The 25,857-nt window shown below is 39.2% G+C and overlaps 1 protein-coding gene across 16 annotated transcripts in view; it reads left to right on the top strand.

Annotated features, from left to right (window-relative positions):
- Nucleotides 1–2,035: 2,035 nt before the first annotated feature.
- Nucleotides 2,036–25,857, top strand: part of LOC309835180 (uncharacterized protein) — a 43,796-nt gene continuing 19,974 nt past the window's right edge. For 4 of the 16 annotated variants that reach the window (XR_014297963.1, XR_014297964.1, XR_014297965.1 and 1 more), the window contains exons 1-4: nt 2,101–2,235; nt 6,732–6,813; nt 8,776–8,866; nt 15,920–15,962. Coding sequence is in view for 6 of the 16 variants with exons in the window: in XM_082674558.1 (XP_082530684.1) it covers nt 8,785–8,866; nt 15,920–15,962 (125 nt within the window). In the remaining 10 variants the exon portion in view is untranslated. Of the gene's footprint in view, nt 2,236–4,385; nt 4,450–6,731; nt 6,814–8,775; nt 8,867–11,289; nt 11,352–15,919; nt 15,963–25,857 lie in introns of all 16 variants that reach the window. The other 12 variants (XR_014297958.1, XR_014297959.1, XR_014297960.1 and 9 more) reach the window with 7 other exon arrangements.

Here is a 25,857-nt window from a genome sequence, read left to right on the forward strand (position 1 = left end):
GGGAAAGAGGAAAAGAACGGGTAGGTGAATCTTCTCTGGGATTGCAGGGTTCAGCTCAATGAAGACTGTCCTGTATAAAAGAAACTCCGCTAAATGGTTGAATTCTTAGCTCTCCAGAGATTTGAGTTTTCTTTTCCCCAGTCCCTGTGGGTTGCTGTGGGGAATGTGCCAAACCTATCATTTGAGATAAAAATTTATGGTGAGGTAAGCTTCTAGGCTGGAGGAAGGAAGACTTAGTGACTGAAATGGGGGATGCTAAGCACTGGGGGGCAGGAAGGAACAAGGAGCTAGTAATGGATGTAACAAATGCTGCAGCTGCCAGCAAAGCCTGGATTGAAGTTCCTTCCTGAAAATGAGGACCTGGGCAAGAATGACCACTCAGATGAAAACAGTGTCTCTGACTGGGAATTCTCATCTGCCTGCCGGTGGGCCAGAGCTGAGCAAGTCCTTTCTCTCCTCTGTATGCACACTGAATTGGTTAGTAAGTGACATGTCAGAGGACAGGAATCATATTCAGTGGATCTTTCAAATCCAGGAGTTTGAGGCTAATGAAATTAGTGTGTGGCCAGGGCTCTGCCAACTAGAATTAAGTCACTGCAGCCACCCTGCAATGCATTTTCAGCCTGAAGGGAGCATCAGGGAGGAATTTCGGGAGATTTGTTTCTGAGCCTGTACAAAATAATACTCTCCTAATGCTAAGAAAGATTAAATGTAAATTAATATTGACTACGAGTAACATATTTAAAAAATAATCGCCGAGTGGGGGATGGCTTAAAGTGGAGAGATTATATAATATGGTGTGCAAAGAATAAATCTCTTCTGACCACTGTTTCATGGGCTATAAGTAAGATCTATTACAATGGAAAGTAATGGGAACGTTTTTATTCAAGACTTCTCTGCTATTGACTTGAGAGCAAGCACTCTGAGAGTATAAATTACTCTTGCTATGTGCTGACTCTGAATGAACAATATTTCATGTGCAGTGACATGGTCTAAGCTATAGACTTGGAATTGAATGGCATCTGTTTCAATTGTTTTGTTCTCTCAAGAGCAACTAGATAGAAAAAAGTGGTCAATTTGACCCTTGTGGGAGCGTGTTGCAAATCTAAACCTGTGTCCCTCATACCATAAATGAAATACATTTGTAAATTTGTAAGTGTTTTCCTTCTGTTCATTGATGCTTGAGTATAATCTCAAACTTTGGCAGCAACATTTTATACATAAGTACTTGGTTTTCTTCCTTTCTTCTTTCTCTTTCTCCTCTCTCTCTCTCTCTTTCTCCATCTTATGTAATTGGATAGAACTGGGCACCTAGGATGATGTGGTGTTACTATAGTGGGATTTCTTTTTTTAAAAAAAACAACTCTAAGTTACCCTTTTAAAAATTTCATAAATACAGGTGTCAGTGCCATTTGGAATAGTCTCTATAACAATTTCTGTCTCCACATTAACTGTGTTTCAGCAAATTTACCTAACAGATGGTGAGTGGGCAATTTTTAAAGGGGCATTTTTTAAAAGAGCGGAGAGGGAAGGAATAGAGACAGGCACATAGTATATTTGAAGTTACCTCCACGTGTATTTTATGTATGTATACCCATACAATTAAGAAGTCTTTGGATGTTTTATCTTCAAGAATAATTCAGATAATGGATTACTTGAATATCATAAACATTTAGGGTTTAACAGATTTGTTACATATAGACGTTGTATCATGGATTTAAAAGACCATAGCAAGCGGGCAGCGGCGGGCGGAGCGACCGAGGGGCGGCGCGGGCTGGGCGGCGGGTGCGGGGGTCCGTGCTTCCTCGCGGTAGAGGGCTGGGGTTCGCCGGCGACGCCGGGTTGTTCCGCGTTGCCAGGTTACCGAGCGCGTGCCCCGCGCCCGCTCTTCCGCCCGGGCCGCCCTCGGCGCCGCCTGAGCCGCGGTGCGGGCTGCGCGGGGCGCCGGTTCCGCGGAAGCCTGGGTCGGGCGCTGCGTGCGGGACTCTCGTCGCTCGTGGACGGGGCGCGAGCGCGCGGGGGACGTAGGGCGCCGACCTGGGCCTCCCCGGCGCTCCGGCTCCGCTCAGGGCGCCCGCTCAGGGGCCTCCGGCGCGAGGCCCCCTTCGTGGTCAAGATGGCGGCGCCCAGGCGGGCCGCGCCGAGGTGAGCTGGAGCCGGGCCCGGAGAGGGGCGAGTCGGCCACTCCCAGGACTTGGACCCCGGGCTGGTCTCCCGTCTCCCGGGGAGCGGTGGGTGAGTGGGCGCGGCCGCGCGTTGGTCCCTCTCGTGGGGTGGTCAGCTCTTCGTGTGTCCGCAGACTTCTGTCGTCTTATAGTCAGATCTGGGGTGGCCCAGGTTGGAGGCGAGGGTTCTTGATTGGGGAAACCTGAGGGGTTTAAGGACTCTATTGCGATCGTTTCAGACCCCAGCAAGAAGCTGAGCAAGTTTCCTCCTGACTCTCTTCCCGGCTAAGTTTTCTCCTTTCTCTGAAGGCGCCAGCTTTCCTGAATCACCTTGTTCCCCGGGGGGGATACAGTTGGTGGTTCTGACCGTGGAACGTAGGACCCGGCGCGGGGAAGCCTGAGCTGGTTCTAGTTACTTTGTTTGTAAAGCACTTGTCTTGTCTTTGGAATCTTTGTGTATGTAACCAACGTTGGGAAGAGCCAGCGTTTTCTCCTCCAAAACACTGCGAGGGGTAACTTTATACGTAAGAAACAAGTGGGCGTTCACATCCATCTCTTTTCCAACCACTGAGTTTTGGTTGTGTTTCCTTTCTTTAAGTTTGTCTCGTTCTGAAGTGATAACAAAAAAACACACAAAACAAAAAAAAGACCATAGCCAATTACACAAAGTATACTCTAGTCTCAGTCCTGCCATTAATTAGCTTAAGTCATTTAATTTTTCTAGGCCTCATTTTTCTCATGTGATGTTTTTTCTTTGAAAAAGTATAGTTTCTGGAAGTCTCTAATCTCTCTGTCATAGTTCAGCTTGGAGAAAACCTGTTCTTATCCGAACTCCATGACATTGTATTTCCAGCTCCAACTTTGGACTTTGAGTGAGTTGGGGGCAACTTTTTAAGGGTATTTTCACACAGCTTTTTTAGTTAATATCAGTCTAGCTGACCTGTCATACTTAGACTTTCTCCCATATTCTTTTACCAGTGTGTTCCTTAGTCATATATATAAAGACTGTTGTGGGAAAAATGACCTCCTGGGTCAGCTTACTGCATGGTCATCGACACAGGGCAGGGAGTAAGATTCTGTGGATTTTACAGAAGCAGATACAGGTTTCATTATCCATGTCCTCTCCCCTTTCATCTTACAAAAACAGCAGGCTTTTCTTGGAGAACTGCCAGATAATGCCATCCTGCCTCCTCACGAGCCCCGGGGATGAGTCGCCCAGGGACTGAACTCCAGTAAAGCAGGTGATTGGCTCATGGGTAGGCATCTGACCTCGGCTAAGTCTATCAGACTGCTCCCCAGGACTTTTGTCTCAGAGCAAAATGGAAGAATTGTCTTTTCTCTCTGGAATTTCTAAGCTGGGGAGGTATGACTCTGGGACTCCCAGTGACCATCCAGCACAAGAAGAGACTTTCTGTAAAATAAAGTCTTGCAGAGGTAAGCAGGGCTGAGCGATGTAGAGAGAGCTGGAACCCTGCTGATACTCTGGAACTTCCAGATCCAACTGTATCTGAATATGGCTGCATCCCTGAATTTCTAGTACTTGTTTGTTGAGGTTGTTGTTGTTGTTTGGTTTTTGTTTTTAAATTTCCTTTGACTATTTTGAATTTGTTTTCAGCCATGTGCATTTGAAAGCATCATAGCTAAAAGAGCTAATTTCCTACATTAATGTCAGGTTTGCTTCCTTAAGTGAAAAATAATATCCGCTATTTTCTTTAAATAAAATCCTTCTAGCTCAGGTTTGAGATATTCAAAACTCTGCCTCCTACCCCCCTCTTTTCCAACATTTACTATATCACCTTGAAGAACTTGTGACCACATCTTTCCCATCTAGACGCAGTTGAGAGAGACAGCAAAGACTTCTGATATAAACTGCAACCTATACGCCTCCTACCTGGAAGCTTTAGAACATACTTGATTCTTGTCATTAAAGCAAATCTTTTGTTGTTGTCTCCAGGGCACAGAAGCATTTTCATGGCATAATGGAGTACAAAGTACATTAAGCCTAACTCTATTTCTCATCCTCTTACTTTAAATAGGCAGAAAAGAACAATCTCAAACACATTTTCCCAACAGATAAAATACATATACGATTATGTTTAGAAGACGTTTATGCAACATATAGTTAGACTGATTAATTAATGGACCTTTCGCCAATTGGCACAGTAAATATATATGTTCAATGTGCTCAATTAAAAAGAAGACAATAACATATTTTTACAGGTTAATTATCTGAGAAGAGTATTGTGCCAGCACACTTGATACTACAGTATTTCATGTTTGACAGGTAATCTTCTTTCAATTATATTTACTGCTAAATGTTTCTTGGATCAAGCTATTAAATTATAAGGTCAAAAGTAAAATGATATGAAATTACAATGATAAAGGGACACATATCCCACTTTATGAGAATAGAAGTTCTATTCAGTACTACTAGTAGTGACCACAGTACTAATTTGAGCCCTTACTATGAGCCACTGTGCCCATATACATTTAGTTCTTACAGTAGTTCTGCAAAGGGCATATAATAATCCACAGTGTAAAGCTGAAGAAAGTGATTCTCATAGCTGAAAGTCACATAGCTGGTGAGTGGCAAAGTCTAGATTCAAACTTAGAGTCGTCTGACAATGCCCAGGTTGTTGACCACTATGTACACTGCTCAATTGTTGCACCAATAAAGAAGTGCTTGAAATAATTATAGATTTGCCTACCCCGAAACTGCAGTGATTTAAAGACATCAAAGTTGCCAGTTGCTTAACCACATCTACTTACAGTAAGAAATTACATTTTATTTCATTTCTAAAACAAGATTAATTCTGCAGGCCCATCGAAACTTGAGCACACAAATCCTACCTCCAAATGAAAGATGCTTGTTTTCCATTATTCAACAGATGGCCCTGTACAGAGGCAATAAATATATAGTAGAATTTTCATTCAAATAAATGAGAAGAGAGGTTTCTTCTTGTCCTGATTCAGTGCCCATCATTATGGATTATGATGGCTCTTCCCAAACTTTACTTCATTCACTCCACTCTTTCTACAAAACTCCAGTAATGGAATCCATCATTCAGATATATGTGCAAAGCGAAAGGACTGTATTAATACAGTTGCTGAAAGTCAAGTTGATAGAGCACAGGAAATACATCCTAATAAATGCAGCATTAATGTTTGTGTGGGCCTTGGAGTGAGGGGTAGAAGAATTTTCAGTTTAATGGAATATTTTGCCTCTTGCTGTGAAAGTGTGGCTTAATAGTCTTGTAATTGGTCATTTACAGAATCCTCCATCTCTGGGTTTCATGCTTTCTTTACTCTGCAGCTGTTGATTCCTTCTCATGTTCTGGATGGAAGATAGCAACGAAGCCACTTCAAAGGGCTCAGCCTGCCTTTTTGTGTTATTGTTTAGATGAAGATATTTCCATTTATTAAAGCACACTATTTAAACATTTTTATCATGTTTCAAACTTGACTGTGTCCTGAAGGTATGAGCACAGGCAGACATAATGGGGGATGTTTTCCAGGAGAGAACATACCCTTATCAAAGGAATTATCAGAATTTTCATGTATGGATTGAGAATCAAATTCTGGAGTTAGACCTGAATTTAAATTCATACTCGCAACTTATTACCAGTCTCATCTTGATCAAACGGTTACCACACTTCTCATCAATTTCCTTATCTTTGAAAGCGGAATAAGAGAAGTATGCCTGGTGGAGTTACACATAAAGCTCATCTGATAGAATATTCATAAGGATTTTGCACAAAATATACATGGAAATATTTTAGCACTGAGTTTAGCATACGATTTGTCTTCAATACATTTAAGAGCTATTATTTTATTATTATTATGCTATCATTAAATATCACTATTACTTAAATGTCATTATTGCTAAAATTGCTGTAAAACTACCACAATAACCCATGATGAATTCCCCTCTTCTGTTTCCTTTGTTTAAATGGAAAATATATATATAAATCTAGACAGAGAACACTTTAGTGATCCTATTCAGTGGAGTGAGAATTTCCATGGCACTGATTAAAACAAATCCTGAATTGCATGGACTTAAGATAGCAGAGAGGGGCTTCCCTGGTGGCGCAGTGGTTGAGAGTTCATGACCCGATCCGGGAAGATCCCACATGCTGCGGAGCGGCTGGGCCTGTGAGCCATGGCTGCTGAGCCTGTGCGTCCGGAGCCTGTGCTCCGCAACGGGAGAGGCTGCAACAGTAAGAAGCCCGCGTACCGCAAAGAAGGAGAAAAAAAAAAAAAAAGATAGCAGAGAGGCTAAGAGATTTGAAGTTAGACATCCCCAAGTGTGAATTCTACTGTGACCCTCTTCTAGCTCTAGAACCTTGAGGAAGTTACTTAAACTTTCTGAGCTTTACTACTAGTTTCCTCATCTGTATCTTTTTCAGGACTATTTATCAAGCATCTTCCTGTTCTCTATGCTTGGACGTATCAATGAATAAATTAGACAAGAGCCTTTGCCTGCGTGCTCCTTCTTGCATGCTTTCTCCCGCCTTACACTCTCGTGTGGAAACGGATGTTATAAATAAATTCTATGCTTTGTCACAGGTTGATGGGCGCTACGGGATAAGGAAAAGGATGTGAAGCTCACTGAAGAGGCTTGGGTTGGGAGTGCTGGAGGAGTGTACAGGTAGGTTCTGATTTTAAATAGGGTAGTCAGGGTGGATTTTATAAGTTGACATTTGAGCAAAGACTTGAAGTGAGGGAGTTGTCAGAATGTATGATGGGGAGACCACTCCGTGGGAGCAAGAATAACCAGTCCCAAAACTCTAAGGCAGAAATATGCCGGGCAGCTTGGAGGAATATCAAGGAGGCCACCCTGGCTGACTTAGTCAGTGGGGAGGAAGAGACAGCAGGAGGGCTGGAGGTCGGATATGTGATGGGATGGATTGGGTAAGTCCTGGGAGGCCATCACATGCATTGTGTCTTTTACTCTAAATGTAGGCAGCCAGGGGCACGATTTTAGCCAAGGTGTGGCATGAACTGTCTCTTGTTTGAAAAGCATAACTCTATCTGTGGTCTTGAGGATGTGGGGAGAGAGTGGAGTCAGGGAGAATCTCGGGAGCCGACTACAGGATCCTCGAGGTCTATGTTGGTGGCCTGCACCAGGCTGCTAGCGGCTGGTAATTCTCAGAAGTGGCACATTGGGAAGGTTGTGACAGCATTTTGTGGTAGATTGAATGCAAGAATGGAAAGGAAGAGGGGGTCAAGGGTGAATTCGAGATTTAGGGCCTGGGGAACTGGAAAGGTGTGGTTACTGTCACCTAAGATGGAAAAAGTTTGGGGTAGAGCATGTTTGGGGGATTAAAGACCAGTTTTGGAGGTATAAGATTTGAGATGTTTTCGTGACATCCAAGTAGAGATGCTGAGTACACAGTTGGATACACAAGTCTGCAGTTCTGAAGAAAGGTCTAAACTAGAGATACACTGTAATACAATGGAGATATTAAGAATAATTACGTGGAAGCGCTATTTTAAAGATAAAATGAAGTAATGCAATTAGCACTGTGTCTTCTCAAAACATTTAATAACTGTTAGCTAAAATAATTGCCTGAAATGAAAAAATACCTATAGTTTGTTTTGTTGTTTGCAGTAAAAGTGAATAAAATGTCACAATTATTTTAATAGTATTTGTGACACAGTAGTTTTAGTTAAGACACCATGACTACAAACATTTACACTAAACCTTTCAGTCTCCTGCTTTTCACTCTGATAGGGTACTTGGAACCATATTTTGTAAGGTTTAAGTTAGTTGTCATAGGGTACCTCTTTAATTAGAAGTAATTCTGAACTGTCTAGTTCCATGCAGTTTTATATACATATATGTATAATTATTATTTTATGATTTATCAAACTCAGTTGAAAATTTGCATCACTGATATACATTAGAATTTAAGCATTTACCCAGGTACTCAAGGAAAAAAATGTACTTGTCTTGTAATTTCCATAGGGGTACTTGCTTTCACATGTTCCCTTCACTTTGCAATTGAAAACATGGCAGGGGAAATATTATCTTACTGGTCTTTGAGTTCCCCTTAGCTATCTGCAAGTCCTTAAACAGCCTTTGTGGCTTAACCAAAATTCTCTTCCATCTTCATTCCGCTAACAGATATTGGTCTAAGCATGTACTTATACTAAAAAATGCATGACCACGTTGTCTCTACACATCTATAATTTTATGTTAACACTATCATTATGTAAGCTATACTTGAATTGTAATTATAACAGATTTTATGTCAACACACATCCATTTCTAGTGTTCATCTGGTGTTCAAGGGGAGAGCAGCATGTCGTAAATTTTATCAAAATATAACATCTGAAGACTAGAACAGAGGGTAATTGTGTAATTCTGTATTCACTCTAATTAAGTTCAGTGGAGTTGGCATAATAGAATTAAGATGAAAAAAAAAAGACATCGAGGTACCATGGCTCCCTCTCCTAACACACCCTTTTCGTATCCGAGAGCAGAGACTCAGCACCTTTCTGTACAGAAATGGAGACAGGAAGAGGCCAGAGGATGAATGACAGGCACGAATGAGGTGGAACTTTGAAGAGCAACATGGAAATGAAATACTTCTTTTGTATTTGTTAGGTGGGGAAAATGTACCAGCGTGTATGCCTACTGGGACCACGTTTTCCAGAACAGTTAAGCCCAGTGTCAACTGTGCTGTCCCACCTTCCTCGTAAGTAGGAACATACTGTTACTTGAATCTTTGCTTCCTGTTTCTTGATAGCTGGTTGAGAAGATTATCACAGGAAGTGCATCTTGTTAGCAAATACACTGTTTTGAAATGATTGACACTCACTGAAGAGTGGCAACTCCAAGCTTGCTCTCTCTTGATCTTGGACTATTTAAGTCTGGAGTGCAGGAGTGGGTTATGGGGAAAGACCATTGGAATTCTTATGTCTTCAGCATAATGGTTATAGCATAATGGTTAGGAGTGTAGGTGCTGGTTCAAATCTCTGCTTTCCACTTGCTAACCATATGAGCTTGGGCAATTTACCTGATTACCTGAACCTCAATACTCCTGCCTATAAAATGATGTTAATAATATTTCATCCCCATAGACTTGTTTTCAATGTTAACATGAAGTCACTTACACCAAGCACTTAATACAATGCCTAGATCATAGTGAAGTCTATCATTATTACTATTACTACTACTACTACTATTATTATTATTACTGTCACGATGCCAGGTGCTATTTTTCCTATGCCTTATTCCATTATCTTCTGCCCTGTCCCCCCATTTCTGTCTTGTTTCTGTATAAGGGTAGGTTTGTCACAGAGCATTTTCTTTCCGTAATGCCTGACTCTTAGTCATCAAGGTGACTGGTCCACGACCCGGCATTCATTGCTGCTCGTTGAAGCAACCCATTTTGAGAAGGGGAGTTGGGTATTGATGCCAAGTTGGGCCAAGGAGAGAGAATTTTCTCTCTTCTGCACTCAGAGAGCTAAGTGAAATATTCAGGCCTCGGAAGGAGAATCAGGCAAAGGGCAACATGCTTAATTTCATACCTTAGTGGTTAAGAACAAGTCAGACAGGCTGGATTTGAACTGATTTCCGTCATGTACTGATAAAGGGATCTTAGGTGCTTTTGTAACCCCTCTGAGGCTCAGTCAACATCTGAAAGAGACGAATAACATTATCAGGACCTAGCATATAGCCTTGTTGTAATAAGTGAGTAAATCCTTTTAAAACGTTCAGCACGTTGTTTGGCATATAAACACTTAATAAAATTTAGCTTCTTTGACTACTACCGCTGCTAATATTATTAAGTAGCTGAGCAGATCCGAGGCCTATTTTTTTCTTAGATTGCACATAATCATTTGGACAGCCAGCTCACATTGATCAACCGTTGCTTATATATAAACCCCCATGAACCCAAAGGTGCTTTAACTCTCTCCCAGTCAGAGCCTGTTCTGGGGGCAGAAGCAACACCGGCACTACCCCTGTCATCTTTGCCTTTATTGTCACTACACTCGCCTGCCGTACTGAGCACTTTCTGTTTGCCAGGCACCAAATTTAGCCCTGCGTATGCACTGTATCATATAGTTCTCACACTCAGGTGGGAGACATTATCATCGTCCTCAATTTTCAGATAAAGACGCCGAGGTGTTGGAAACGTAACAAACTTGACCCACAGCAAGAGGTGGAGCCGGAGTATTCAAACCCTTCTCTCTGACCTCAAGAACCCTTAAATATTAGCATACTACTACATCCTGGTAAGAAAATCTGCTTCCAGCCACTCTGGTGAGAGTAGAAATGATTCTCAGTCCCCACATTCCTCTATTGCCCATGCCACCGTAGCCTCAGGACTAGCGGGGAAAGGAAGTGATCTCTTCAAAGAGCAGCCAAAGGGAACCTACTCCCTTCTGCCTTTTCGTAATCAACTAACCAATATTTTATTTCCTTCTTAAGAGTCCCCACGTGTTCCTTTTGGTACTTAGCTTGGCCTTTTAGAATTCTGACATTCTGTACATGACTCATCCACTGTATTTCATGTTAATTTATTGAGGTCAAGTATAGGGTCTTACTCATCCTGAAGTCCAGTTATCCCCTGTCACATCTAACTCTGTTTTCTTCTTCTTGTAGGACATCTGCAGATATTTATTTGAATTTTGTTGAATTGTTCTCATCAGTAGTACATTAAAAGTTATACAGAAAGTGCTTTCTTATAAGGAAAACCATCGAAATAGATTTCTAGCTCTTTACTTTTTATAGCACTATTGTAGAGATTATAGATCTCCAGGTAATATTTTTTAGATTGAGTTCTTCATATCATCTTATTTTTACATATAATGATAAATCTGAATTTTCTCTATCAAAGCTCTGAGACTTCACTGGCTTGTAACTTAGCTTGTTGATTATGTGTGGTTGACTTTTCCATTTACAATGATATTTGATCCTGGTAAGGATGGGGCTGGGTGGGAAGGTACATCTTAGGGCCATCAATTGGTTTTGTAGAGAACTAACATAAAGATCTAAAGTCTCATCATATTTCTGCAGAACTCATGAATCATTTTATTATAATTCCATTCATTCAGGGAGTATAAAACCATTTTCAAATTGTTATTCCTAATTTGTTCATCTTCTCTTCCTTAGTCTTAGTGAGAAGAGAGCAGGCTGAATGGAAGAAAGTCATTATGACCACTGGGGCCACTAAGGTAGGCATCAGTCCCAGAGTTTTGTTTTCATCTCTCCGCTATGAATATTGGCTAATGTCTTGAGTGCTTACTTGGGGCAAATTACTTAGCCGACCATGGCAAATGGATTGTGTCATTTCATCCCCTGATAGTCATACAATTAATGTATGTATTATTATGATATCCCATAATGCATATATGGAACAGAGCCTCAGAAGTAGTTATTTGCTCACCAAAATATGGTAGATGTGGAATTTGGACTCAGGTCTGATAGACTTCTAAATCACTCCTAGTGATTTTTACCACTAAATTAAAGTTGTAATACCTCTGGAGAGTAGATAGTTTCTAAAATTTCCTCAGCTCTAACGTTTTATAATTAAATTTTTGTCTGATGGCAAGCTTAACAGTTAAGATGGGTAGGAAGGAATGCCAGCCTGTTGAATGGAATTTCCCTGAAATGAGCCAGTTCACTCATTCATTCACTCAGCATGTATTGAATGTTTGCTCTGTGCAAAGGCATTTTAGGCATCACAGTGGAGTGAGCGCCCCTTCCATAGACTCTCCTGCAGCACTCAGAGAAGTCTTGGACTGGTTTGCCTGTTATGGAATGGGGCTTGGTGATAGAAGCCTGGTTTGTCCTCCACTGATAAAACTAAGACATACTCATATGAGTTTAGAGGCATCTTGAAGCCGTGGGATAGTAACACACATGAATCTTACCATTTTTGCCTGGGATTAATGATATAAAGGCTTTGGATTTGGGTATGGAAATTGGGTGCAATTATGGGCGTGTTGGTTCTACATATATAGGGACATCACGTGTCATCAGCCTGCAGCTACCTGCCATTCCTCACTACTCCTTCTTTTCACAAACCAAACAAGTACCTTCTTATCTCTCCTGTGGATAAGCTCTTGACAGTGGCACTAGGGCCTCCCTCAGTAAGTACATCATTGACTAAACCAGTGGTTTCTCAGATATGCTCATTGAACAACCCTTAAGGTGGATTGACATTCCACTGCCTAGAATAGAATATGGTGTTCTTTAGAAATCGGTGGGGAAAAATAGGCCACCAGATATACTTTCTTTAATTTAAATTGTTTATATATATATATGTATGAACAATTGTTATATATGTGTATGTATACTTGTTCATATATATGAATGATTTAAAATTGAAGAGATAGATATATACACACACATATATATATATGTATATTTAAATTTTGGCTTCTGTTAGCAAGTAGTAAATTAAATTATTAGCAGATCCATACTGCAGGGAAATAACCAATCAGATTTCATTCAATAGCTTGCTTTTTTGTAGATTTATGGTTGTGATTTTATATCTGCAGGTATGTTTGCTGAAGAAAATATTTCTGCCACTTTACACAAAATTAAATTCATTTAATACCAATGCGGCATGTCTCAAATGTCTTAATACAGTTTTAATCTTGAATCGCATCAGAAGTATGAAATTAGAAACATACCCCAAAATCATTTGAAGATATAATTACTTTCATTTCCCTTATACTTTTGAGACTTTTGAAAAACAAGTATTTAGTTGTACTTATCTGTTTCTGTCTCTCTAAGGATAGCAAACACTGAAACACAATTCTTTTTAAAAGTCAGTATTGAAAATATATTGTCCAAGATGATCAAAACTAAGGAAGTGGCAAAGAAATTCAAAAATTTAAACTTTCAAAGGGTGCTTTTTTTGTGAATGTGTAGTACTTGTTCTTCTGAAGGAATTAATCTTTTTAAAAATTTAATTAACTTATTTTTTATTGAAGTATACTTGGTTTACAGCGTTGTGTTAATTACTGCTGTACAGCAAAGTGACTCTGTTATACATATGTATATACATTCTTTTTCATACTCTTTTCCATTATGGTTTATCACAGGATATTGAATATAGTTCCCTGTGCTATATAGTAGGACCTTGTTGTTTAGCCAATCTATATATACCAGTTTGCATCTGCTAATCCCAAACTCCCAGTTCATCCCTCTCCCACCTGCTTCCCCCTTGGCAGCCACCAGTCTATTCTCTATGTCTCTGAGTCTGTTTCTGTTTCATAGATAGGTTCATTTGTGTCATATTTTAGATTCCACATATAAGTGGTATCATGGTATTTGTCTTTCTCTTTCTGACTTACTTTGCTTAGTATGATAATCTCTAGTTGCATCCATGTTGCTGCTGCAAATGGCATTATTTCATTCTTTTTTTTATGGCTGAGTAGTATTTCATTGTATATATGTACCACATCGTCTTTATCCATTCATCTGTTGATGGACATTTAGGTTGTTTCCATGTCTTGGCTATTGTGAATATTGCTGCTGTGAAGATCAGGGTGAATGTGTCTTTTTGAATTATAGTTTGGTCTGGATATACGCCCAGGAGTGGGATTGCTGGATCATGTGGTAGGTCTATTTTTAGTTTTCTGAGGAACCTCCATAGTGTTTTCCACAGTGGCTGCACCAACTTACATTCCCACCAACAGTGTTGTAGGAGGGTTCCCTTTTCTCCACACCCTCTCCAGCATATGTTATTTGTAGACTTTTTAATGATGGCCATTCTGACTGGTGTGAGGTGGTACCTCATGGTAGTTTTGATTTGCATTTCTTTAATAATTGGCAGTGTTGAGCATCTTTTCATGTGCCTATTGGCCATCTGTATTTCTTCTTTGGAGAAATGTCTCTTTAAGTCTTCTGCCTATGTTTTTGATTGGGTTGTTTGCTTTTATTGTCATCAAGTTGTATGAGCTGTTTGTATATTTTGGAAATTAAGCCCTTGCTGGTCGCATCATTTGCAAATATTTTCTCCCATTCTGTAGGTTGTCTTTTCATTTTGTTTATGGTTTCCTTTGCTGTGCAAAAGCTTGTAAGTTTGATTCGGTCCCCTTTGTTTATTTTCGTTTTTATTTCTATTGTCTTGGGAGACTGACCTAAGAAAACATTGGTATGATTTATGTCAGAGACTATTTTGCCTGTGTTCTCTTCTAGAAGTTTTATGGTGTCATGTCTTATGTTTAAGTCTTTAAGACATTTTGAGTTTATTTTCGTGTATGGTGAAAGGATGTGTTCTAACTTCACTGGTTTATATAAGGCTGTCCAACTTTACCAACACCACTTGCGGAAGAGACTGTCTCTTTCCCATTATATATTCTTGCCTCCTTTGTCAAAGATTAATTGTCAAAGGTTAACTGAGGTGTGTGGGTTTATTTCTGGGCTCTGTATTCTGTTCCATTGATCCATATGTCTGTTTTTGTGCCAATACCACACTGTTTTGATTACTGTGACTTTGGAGTACTGTCTGAGTCTGGGGTGGCTATGCCTCCAACGTTGTTCTTTTTCTTCAGGATTGCTTTGGCAATTCTGGGTCTTTTATGGTTCTGTATGAATTTTAGGATTATTTGTTCTAATTGCGTGAAAAATGTCATGGGTAATTTGATAGGGATCGCATTAAATCTGTAGATTGCTTTGGGTAGTATGAGCATTTTAACAATGTTAATTCCTCCAACCCAAGAACATGAGATGTCTTTCCATTTCTTTGAATCATCTTCACTTTCCTTTATTAATGTCTTACAGTTCTCCGCGTATAAGTCTTTTGCCTTCTTGGTGAGGTTTATTCCTAAGTATTTTATTTTTGGGGTTGTGATTTTAAAAGGCATTGTTTTTTTACATTCCCTTTCCGATATTTCATTGTTGGTACAAAGAAATGCAACCAATTTCTGTATGTTAGTCTTGTATTCTGCTACCTTGCTGAATTCGTTTATCAGTTGTAGTAGTTTTCATGTAGAGTCTTTAGGGTTTTCTCTATATAGTATCATATCATCTGCATCTAATGACAATTTTACCTCTTCCTGAAGGAATTAATCTTGAAGTTCTACCAAGACTTTTGGAATACCTGTTTTAATGAGCCACTACTTCCTGCCTGAGATTGCACTATGCACCAGAGATTCTAGAATTAGCATAATAAAACTAATAATGCAAACAACAGCAACAAATCTTCACAAACCTCCCTGGCAAGGAAGTAAAGTCCACTGGAAAAACAGACAAGTGAAACACACATTCAAAATGGCAGTGATTCTCAAACATTTATGTGCTGAAAAATCATGACAAGCATGATAACCAGGGCAATTACTAGACCCCTTCTCCAGCTGGTCAGGTGTAAGGTCCTGTAACTCTATTTTTGGTGAATGCCTCCAGGACAGTCTGAGACAGATGTTCTCAGTTGTCGTCAACCTTTAGTGTGCATCAGATTTGCCTGAGAATATTGTTAAAACACAGATTGCTGGGCTCCAGTGCCAGAGTTCTAACCAGTTCCCAGGTGTGGCTGATATTGCTGGCCCAGGGACCACATTTTGAGAACCACCTTTCAAAACTCTGCAGTATGCGGTTGTGTGTGTTGTGAATGAGACGGGCCCAGAGAACCTAAGAAGGGCAAAGGGACTCTGCCCTAAATTAGCCAAAGGTAACAATAGCAGCTAGAATTGATTGACCCAAGAAAAAATTATAAGAACTTTACCTGCATTTGCTCATTTAATCCTTTCAGTAAGGTACATAGGTGCTACTTAGTGTTCCTCTTTTACAGGGGTGTCCAGAGAAGGTAACTACTTTGCCCACGTCCTAAACTGGTAAGTAACAGATTAAGAATTCAAGTCTCGGAAGTCTGATTGCAGAGCCCACACCTCTACCCTTTCTGCATGTAGAGAGGAGTAAAGGGTTGTCAGTGAAGCCTTCCTGGGGGCCCTGGCCTCTGAGTGTAGATAGAAGGATGAGTGGACATAAAGATCATTATTTGTGTGTGGTGGGGGTAGGGGAGGAAGTATGAGGGCTTCCAGAAGAGCCCGCCCTCCCCATACATCTGCTATAAGCAAGTCTGATGATCAGGAGTCCGGAACATGAGTATGACTATGGGATACTGAGAAGGGTTCTAGAACCCTGAGGTTAGAGTTCTGGATCAGTTAGTAGGTAACAGAAAGTGAATGAGTGATTTACCTTACTTTCCACGGGTAGCAGGAAGTTTGGAGATAGTCCCTCTAGCGTTAGTCCAGCTGCTGAAGGGCATCACCAGGGAACTGGGTTGCTTCACTCTTCCAGCTTCCACATCTCTAGCATGTCCACATAGCTTCAAAGTGACCCCAGAATCTCCAATAGTGTTCCAACAATTTGGGCAGGAAGAAAGAAAAGGAAAAAGAAATTAAGTAAGAAAAAAAAGGCAGTGTCTAACTCAGAGAGCAAATTTTTTACCACAGATGGTCAGCAGACTTGCACTTAGATCTCATCAGCTCGGATTTTAAACTGGCCACCTTAGCCTTAAGGATAATGGGGTCTCCTAAACCAGGGCTCTGGTAGTAAGGAATAAGGAGAGAGTGGTACTGATTAGCAGTGCCTGCTGTCCCAAACAAATATTATTCCCAAACTATTTTTTTTATCCTATATTTTACTTTAAAGAATGGAGGGGAAACATTATGTATCTGTAAATAGCCTTTTAGAAAGGGTACAATTATATAGTTATACAACCCCCTGGAGGGCTCCTTTCTTCTAAAATCTCTTTAAAAACTGTTCAAGGTTAAGGACATTTTTAACTTAATTTAGTAACTTGCAGTCGATTATCTTGGAATGACATCCTCTCTCTGCAGATGTTCTGTCAGGCTTTAGAAAATTCTAGAAGTGGACAGAGAAGTGTTATGGTACATGTATTTGCAATATGCACGTCTTTGAAATGAAATCCATTTAGGGACCAAAAGGCATTTCATGTCTTTGCTATACATTTTCACATATTTGCCTTTCCAGAATTCCTTTGAGCAAATCTGTTAGATGTAACCCATCCGTTTCTCCCATCTGAATTCTTTATTACTAAACATTCTTCAGTATGCTCTCACTCCCCTCTGTCAAAGGCGTTTCTCTGGGTCCTCACCCTTCTCATCTCATATGTGAATGCGTATCTTAAACTGAAGCAACAGTCTGCTATGACTTCTCCGTAACTTGAAGAACCCGTCTTTGTGGGAAGAAAAGTAGACTTACTAACTTAAAAGGTAAAATGCGCGCAATGTTTCTGAGAATTAAAAACTAAGATAAAAACATAAGCAAGGGAAAAAACTTACAGTGGATCCTTTTCAAATACTTTATTTTACAGAGAAGGCAACTGAGGTTTAAAGAAAAAATGCGTTAGTTAGACACTAAATAATAAACCTTAAACCTCAGTGGAGCAACACGTGGACAGTTCATTTCTCACTCACTCAGGAGTGTAGTATGGACTTTGGTGGTCTGAGGGTCAGTTTTCTGCTCAGTTATTCAGGGACCCACCACCTTCATCAAGTGGCTCTACGTTCGTCCTAAAAAGGAAAGGAGAGAGGAAGCTGCAAGCTACAATTATCAACTCGTTATCCTTCAGACATAAACTCTTCAGGTCACCTCTGGTCACATTCTTTGGGATAGAACCATACCCAGATGCAAGCGGAGATGGAGAATGTTGTTCCTATCTTGGTCCTAGTGATGCCTCTACAGGCTGGAGGAGCTAATTAAAGTGTAGTCAACAGCTCGTTGTTTCTGCCACAATGAGTGATTAGCCTAAGGCTGTGGATTAATTATGTGTGTGTGTCACATATACATATAATACACACAAACATATATATGTGTGTGTATATATACATTTTTTAGCATGAGTTGACACATGGGGCTTCTGCCGTATCAAGAGTACAAACTGCCTCTTGTTGCTTTTTCTTAATTGAAGTTGACTACTACTATCTATTTCCCTTCATTTTGCTACCTCCCCCCCCCGCCTTTCAGTATTATATGAAAATTCTGAAAGAAATAATTTCAAAGTTTCCAGTGCTTTTAAAGGTAATAGAATACTCAGACCTTAACAATTTTCCTGTGTGAACCTTTTGCCAGACTAAAATGTTAACTTATGAAAAGTAAATTTAGATTGATACAAAAGAGAAAATAAGCTGATTTTTTTTTTTTTTACACAAATACCCTGAGCCAGGGTGGAAAATAAATGGAAAACTGGAGGAATTTAGATCCTTTTGTTGTAAATTTAAATATTTTTAATTGTAAAAATAATACAGGCTCATTGCAGAAACTCCAAAATTGAAAGGATTTAAAGAAAAAAGGAAAAATAACTCAAAATCCCATTTCTGATAAATCATCTCTGTAACATTTTTGAGGGTATCTTTTGAAACTTTTTTGTGACGGGGTGCATATAAATACAATGCAAGTATAAAATACCTTTAATTATTATATCAAACTACAAAACAGTTCTATAACATTTTTATTTAGTAATATAAGTATGATTACTCATCACCTAATAAAAATCTGCAGCATCATTTTTAATGGTTGAACAGCATTCTATTATTTATTTAACCAGTCCCTACTGTTCAACATTTAGATTATTCCTGTTTTGCTCTGCTAAACAATGAGACAAGCATCCTTGTTCATATGTCTTTGAGCATTTGTTTATTTCCTTAGAATGGACTTCTAGAACTTGAATGGCTGGTTGTCAGTTCTGGTACATACTGACATGTTGTCTTCCAGAAAGGTTACCGTGCTTTTTATTTCTACCAAGAATTTAACATCCAGTGTGGTTTCTTACACACACTCATCAGTACCAGTATTATCAATATCAATACCAGTATTATCAAGTTTTTTAAAACTTTGTCATTCTAGTCAGTAAAATATGACACCTGAATTATTTTATTTGTATTTCTTTAATAATAGCAAGGTTGAACATATTTTCATACCCTTATTGGCTGTTAATACTTTTTAGTTTGTGACTTTATGGCATCCATTTTTCATCGATGTATAACAACCTTTTATATATCAATGTGTTTATTTTGTTTGTTGTAAATGCAATTTTTTTCTCTTCATTTATTAATTTTTATTTTGTGTGTGTTGAAGTTCTCTAATACTGTCAAGTCTATTCAAAAACCCTTTAATGAACACAACAAATGTGGAAAATCAGTCATTCTCCTGCATTTTGTAATCAATGTATTTCCTTTTGGGCAGTATGGAAATGTAAGTTCTTATTTCATCTTATGGTTGGAAAGAATCTATTCCCTCGGAAAGGGATTATAGTCTCCATGATGCAGTAATGGGAGATTTTATAGGGTAGGCAGGGTCTACAGAAGAAAAAACCCTAAATCACACTCCATTGGTGGTTGCCTTATTTATAAAAATGGCATTTGAGGTTGTGTGACTGCCATCAGGTAAGCAAAATTAATTTTTAGCATGAAGTACTCCTATCAGCAAGAACAGCCTAGGATAGGCTAGCAGTAAGAAGTGAGGGGTTATGGGATTGGGGCATAGCCTCTGTTTCCTCCAATGCAGCTGGAAATTTAAACTCTGGGGCTCCTGCTTGATCCAATCAGCCCAGCTAGTATGTGTTGCCAGGTAGGGTGAATAGACTCAGAAGTACAAGAGCTCATCCTTGGTCCCCTCTGGAAATGAGCAGAGAATACTGTGTCAAGCAGAGGTGATCAGTCCATGGTCTGGAGACTTGGATCTCCTCACAGAGTCCTTAAAGTCAGGGTGAGACAAAATGCCAATACAAATTATATTGATGACAGTATCAATGAGGTGACATTGAGTCCTTTGACCCAACGTGTGTCTGCAGTGTGCCATCCATTAGTAAATGGGCAAAGCCATTTGACAGATCTATCTGATACAATGAATGAATCTGACACTCATAGTTTGAAAAACTGAAACTGTATCCATTTGTCAAGAACAGTGGCTACTTGTTCTGCTTTATTCCCCCTGGTAGAACTAGGTAACATTGCAGGCAGGCAGTAAGACGTTCCGGCATTTCACCCTGGAGTAGCCCCAAAACTGAAGAAGCTGTCTTATCAGTAGTTAGCTCCTTGTCACCAAGAATATTAAAGTAGATTTGTATGATTAGCAAATTAAAGAGACTGTAGTGCCTACCACTACTGTATTCACTAAGGCACCGAAGTTATTCTAAAGAAATCCTAATAATACATTAGGACCGTTTTGAATATTTTTATTTGATTAGCCATAATCTTCTAGTTATAACATCCATCACCATTTTGGCCTTCTTTTCTTACAGCCTAGCCCTGTGGTCTTGGGCTAATCACTAACCTGCTTAGATACAATTTTCTTCTCTATGAAATAGAAACAATATTATATGCTTTGAAGGACTGCAGGAAGATGAGCTGTAATGTTTATCAAGTGCCTAGTAAGTAGCCTGGCCCATAATAAATACTTGGCTAATTGTAGATGTTAGTTTCATTTTTAGTTTTATTTCCAAACATTGCTCTTTACTTTTGGAACTCTAAAATTTGTTTTGAGAGTGGAGGACTTGTTGTTTGGATTCCTCCAACACTCTCTGTATATTCTGTACTTCTATCCCTACATCATTTATATTAATGGAATAAATGATCTTTGGTCTGGTGATTCCAAGGTGACGAGGAGCTAAGTGGAGGTTCAGTATACACCTGGAAGTATGGATTTTCATGCCCAGTGCAAATGTGGGAAAGGCATTATTCCCACATTATAAAGGGGGTAAAGACCTCCAACTTGAGGAGACTCTGGGTTGAGAGATGAGAGATTTACAGGTACTGTGTGTATCGTACAGGGTACCACAGGGGCTTTTATGTTCTGTAGCAAGAATTTGCACCTTATACCCTTGTAGTTAGAAGTAAAGCATACCACATAACTAATATCTAGTAAGCATTAGAGTTAGAATAAATACCATTTATTTAACGTTTCCTTTGTGTTAAGCATTTTACAGTTACAACATATGGATGGATACTATATTGTAATGGTTAAGAGTGTAGTTTTTTGAGCTGGATAATCCTGGATTGGAGTCTCATTTTTATTACCTCTTTTTTTTCTGTTTTATTGAGGTATAATTGACAAAACTGTAAGATAGTCAAAGAGTATATCATGATGATTTGATATACATATGCGTTGCAAAAGGATCCTTCCCATCACGTTAATTAATACATCTAACAGCTCATGACACCTTTTTCCTTTTTTTCTTTTTTTGGTGAGAACACTTAAGTTCTGTTCTCTCAGAAAATGTTAGTTATACAATACAGTATTATTGACTGTAGTAACTGTGTTATACAGTAGATCCTCAGACCTTATTCATCCTGCAGCTGAAAGTTTGTGCCCTTTTACCAGTCTTCCCCTCTTTTCCCCACCCACACCCCAGCCCCTGGCAACCAGTTTTCTACTCTGTTTCTATGAGTGTGGCTTTTTTTCTTTTTAGATTCCATATATAAATGATATCATTCGTATTTATCCTGTCTGGCTTATTTCATCAGCATAATGCACTCCTGTTTCATCTATATTGTCACAAATGAAAGGATCTCCTTCATTTTTTTAAGGCTGAATTATATTCCATTACCTCTTAAATGAGTGACTTTTGGTACATTGTTTACACTTTCTAAGCCTCAGGGTTTCTTTTCTTCTGTAAAAAAAAAATATATATATATATATACTAACAGGTTATTTTCTGATATGTGGAATGTTTGTTGAATCAACAACTAATTAGTTGAGATCATAAATGTGACACTTAGCACTGTATTAACATTTATTAATACTCTCCCTGTTAATTTCTACAATAAATTGTATAATAAGTAACAATAATAATAGTACTACTAGTAGTTTTAGAAAATGCATAGGATGTGCCAGGCATCATATACTGTGCTACCCTCCTTCATGTGTACCACAAGTTACATGTGGACATCATCTTCCACGTTGTTTCCTTTAAAGAAAATTGAAGCTCAGCAAGATTGAGTAGCTTGCTCCAGATGTGAACAAGTGATTCAGGTCTGAATCACTCCACATATAGGTTCTTAATGACTCCATGCCTTTAATTCCACATCTGCATTTGTTTGTTGTTGTTTTTAACTTTCCAAGCATCTGATCTGAAATTCCTTTCTCTGGGGAATTTTCCACTTTGTGGGTCTTGGTGAGAAACAGAGCCTTCCTCTCGTTATACAAGCTGAACATGTCAGATACACTGTTTACTCACATGCTCAGTCTCCCTTACAGATGGAAAACAGTCGGGCGACCTCGGGTTGGCCAACTGCACCCCTCTCTTGGATTTTGAATTACAAATAAATGATGTAAAGAAGCAAGGCCAGCAGTGCTGGGTCAACCTCCTGTTTCCTGTTCCTGCTTGGTAGCAAGGCCAGCTAGGACTTATAACATCACTTTGGCCTGATCCTATAATTGCAATAGCATAGCCTTGGCTTTCGGTTGTTTCGTCTGCTTCTAGTTACTGAGGCCTAACCATAAACTTCCAAAAGTTTCCTTTTCTGCTCAAATTAGCCGTATCTGGTTCCTGATGATTACAAATAAGACCTTTCCTGATATACAATGGTGACCTACTTATCCAGGCAGATGTAACATCGTCCTGGCAGGGACAGAGGGCAGGCAAGTTCCTTGAACAGCTGAACAAGAAGAAAAAGACCTAAGAAGGAAGAATTGAAGCCAGTTCTGCTTGTGTTATAATTCTACCCGCAGCTGCCTCTGTTTCACAGAGCACATGCTAAGGACTATGTCCCTTCCCCTGTAACAGACGAGCAAAGTAGACCCAGGCCTTCCAACCCAGAGACCAGCTGAGCTGTACCGTGGGCAATCTAGGATGTGAAAGACTTCACTCAATGTCTTTGTCACTTGACACATTGCTCCTCTCTTTGGGAAGTAGCTTCTTTGTGTGACAAGAATGTGCTAAACCAACAGTTAAGTGGACAGAGGTGAAAGATGCCAAAATTAGCTACAGAAAAAAAGGCGTAAAGACTTGTATTTTCTGTTATTTGAAGGTGTTAAGACCCCACATAGAATATGAGTCCTTTAAAGGAGAGTTGTGAATGGCCCAGGGAATGTTGAATTTCCATGTGGCAATATGTTCGTGATCGGTCATGATGATGATGATGGTAGCATCAGTAGCATTTATCAGTGTTTCCTGGGTGAGAGGCACTTTATCCTAATGACCTTTTATCCCCATGACGACCCTATGATGTAGGAAATACTGTTTCAGCATCTTCAGGGTTTTTTTTTTTTTTTTTTTTATGATCAGGAATTTACCCTAGATCACAGTTGGGTGGTAGAACGACCAGAACTGGACACTAGCCTTTCCTGAATTCCCAGAGTGTGATCTTAGCTGTTGTATTGCCTGATGCAGAGCCATGTAAATGTTGCCAAAGCAATGAAACGTGTACCTATTTCTAAGAGATTCTAACTCAGAAGCTCTGGGGTTAAGTGCAGAGCAGTTGAGTGTGATTGTCTTTACAGACAGTAGATAACTTAAGAGAAGTTGTTTAAAAGTATATTTGCATATTGCACTACACTGTCATATCTGTGATTGGTTAGCTATTGAGTAACTAACATAAATCCCAATCCCATCTCTAATCTCATTCATCTCTTGTATGATATTTGACCTAATTGAGGCAGATTTTTTTTTGTTCTTCCCCACAAACACACATCGAACATCCAAAACATGCTTACCATTTGTGAGCATATTCTCTTAGTTATTTAGGAGTTGAGTAAGAGTGAGAGAGAAGGGCTTCCCTGGTGGCGCAGTGGTTGAGTGTTCTGCCTGCCGATGCAGGGGACGCGGGTTCGTGCCCCGGTCCGGGAAGATCCCACAATAGAGAAAGGAAGATCTCCTTTCTCTATTGACATTAAAATCTATAGTGAAAGCACATAGTAAGCAGTCTAGAACAATTGATATGACTTTTGATCTAAATCTCCAAAGTCTATTTTAGATGGGGATGCTATGAGAGTCACAGGAGGGGAAAAATCTAGAATTATTCTTATGTGATCAAATGTACTAAAATAACAAAAGCAAATCTTATTTCTAGCTAATAAAATAGCATTCCTTATATGATGTCATATTATGGCAGAAAAGAAATATATGCGTCTATTTTCTTCTATATTAAAACTGCTAAGGAGTGGGGACCAATTAACTAAATCAATTGTTTTGGGTTCAAGTTGTAGTTTTTAGTAGCCATCCTTCTTAGCAAGTTTTCCGAAGCAAATGTAGTTCGTTTACTATCACCACTAAATGTGCCATTGTGTAGATTTGTGGAAAAAAGTATTATCAAATATATATACTTTAAAATGATTTGTGTAAATTTATCTATTCATATTATTATTCTCCCCAAGTAAATCAAAATATACTATATACTATGTTTTTCTTCTATAGCTTAAAAGGGGAATGTATGTTGAAACTTATTCAAATATTTATTAGGTGTCTACTAAGTGCCAGGCACTCTACTAGGCAGTAGAGATGTTGTATTAGAGGTGGAAAATGTCCTTGACCTCCAGAACTGATACTCTTGTAAGAGAAATACTGGGTCAAACTAAGTCAACAGTTTCTTTGCTACAGAGCTTTTCACGAGTCTTGTGAATTATGAGTCTCTGATAAGGAGATGTAGTGGACAACAGATCCCAAATTTATTTGAAATCTTTTCCTTCATGGACTGTCTCATAGGATTTATGATCCACTGAACACACCTTGAGAGACACTAGTATTCTGCAGTGGTTAGTTAATTGTTTTCTATTAAACAACTATATACTGAATCCATGATATTATTATCTGGATTTTTTGGAGGATACAATGATGTACATGGCCACTGTGATGATAAGGGGGTCCAGTTTAGTTAAGAAGAGAAACCACAGGAGCTGTAACTTAATGTAACAAAGAAATACACACACATATACATATATTTATATGTAAATTACTATTTATATAGTATACAATGTCTTGTGAAGAAGATAAGAGTTGTTTGTAACTTGGGATCTCACAGGAGGTTTCACAGAGAAGGTAGACCCTGAGCTGGGCAGAATTTCAGTAAGTTAATTTGGTTCTGACCGTACGATAAAATCAGGTATTTGCACTGGTCAATCTGACCTTGATGGAACAGCATTCCATTTGCAGGGAATGGTGTGATCAGACATGCAGTGGTGGAGATTGCCAGATGGTAATATTCCAGTACCTGGAAAGTGTTGGAACACGTGCTTTCTCCACGGTCTAGAAAAGTGAATCTCAAGTGAAATGCAAGTATAATGGAGGCCAGTGCTCTTTGCTTTGTACACTGCTTTGATTCTACAACATGCAACAATGTAGTGATCTGTTTCAGATTGTCATTATTCGAGAGGGTTCTTAGTAACAGGAGTGGAAAAGGAAGACCTCTCTTCCTGTGTTTCTGCCCTATGCTCTTAAGCCAGAAAAGGTACCAACATCACTGACCTGACCTTGTCTCAGGTATCTATCAGGATCTACTAGAATCATTCTAGTGAAAGGTAACTAGACGTCCAAAGGACTTAAAAGATACACTATAACTTTTGTATACTTAATATACCTGGTGAAACAAAAATGTCACCTGAGTGGTCCCCTTCCCTAGAAATACCAGTATGTTTTTCCAGTGCATGGCAGAACTTTGCAGGTAAAACTGGGATAAAGGTGAAGAACAGTCTTAAAATTCTAGTCCTTGAACAGCACCTAACACACAACAGGTTTTCAATAATCTTAGCAACAGTATTCACAAATAA

This window comes from Grampus griseus, assembly GCF_964374135.1.
Source record: "Grampus griseus genome assembly, chromosome: 17".
NCBI lineage: Eukaryota > Metazoa > Chordata > Mammalia > Artiodactyla > Delphinidae > Grampus > Grampus griseus.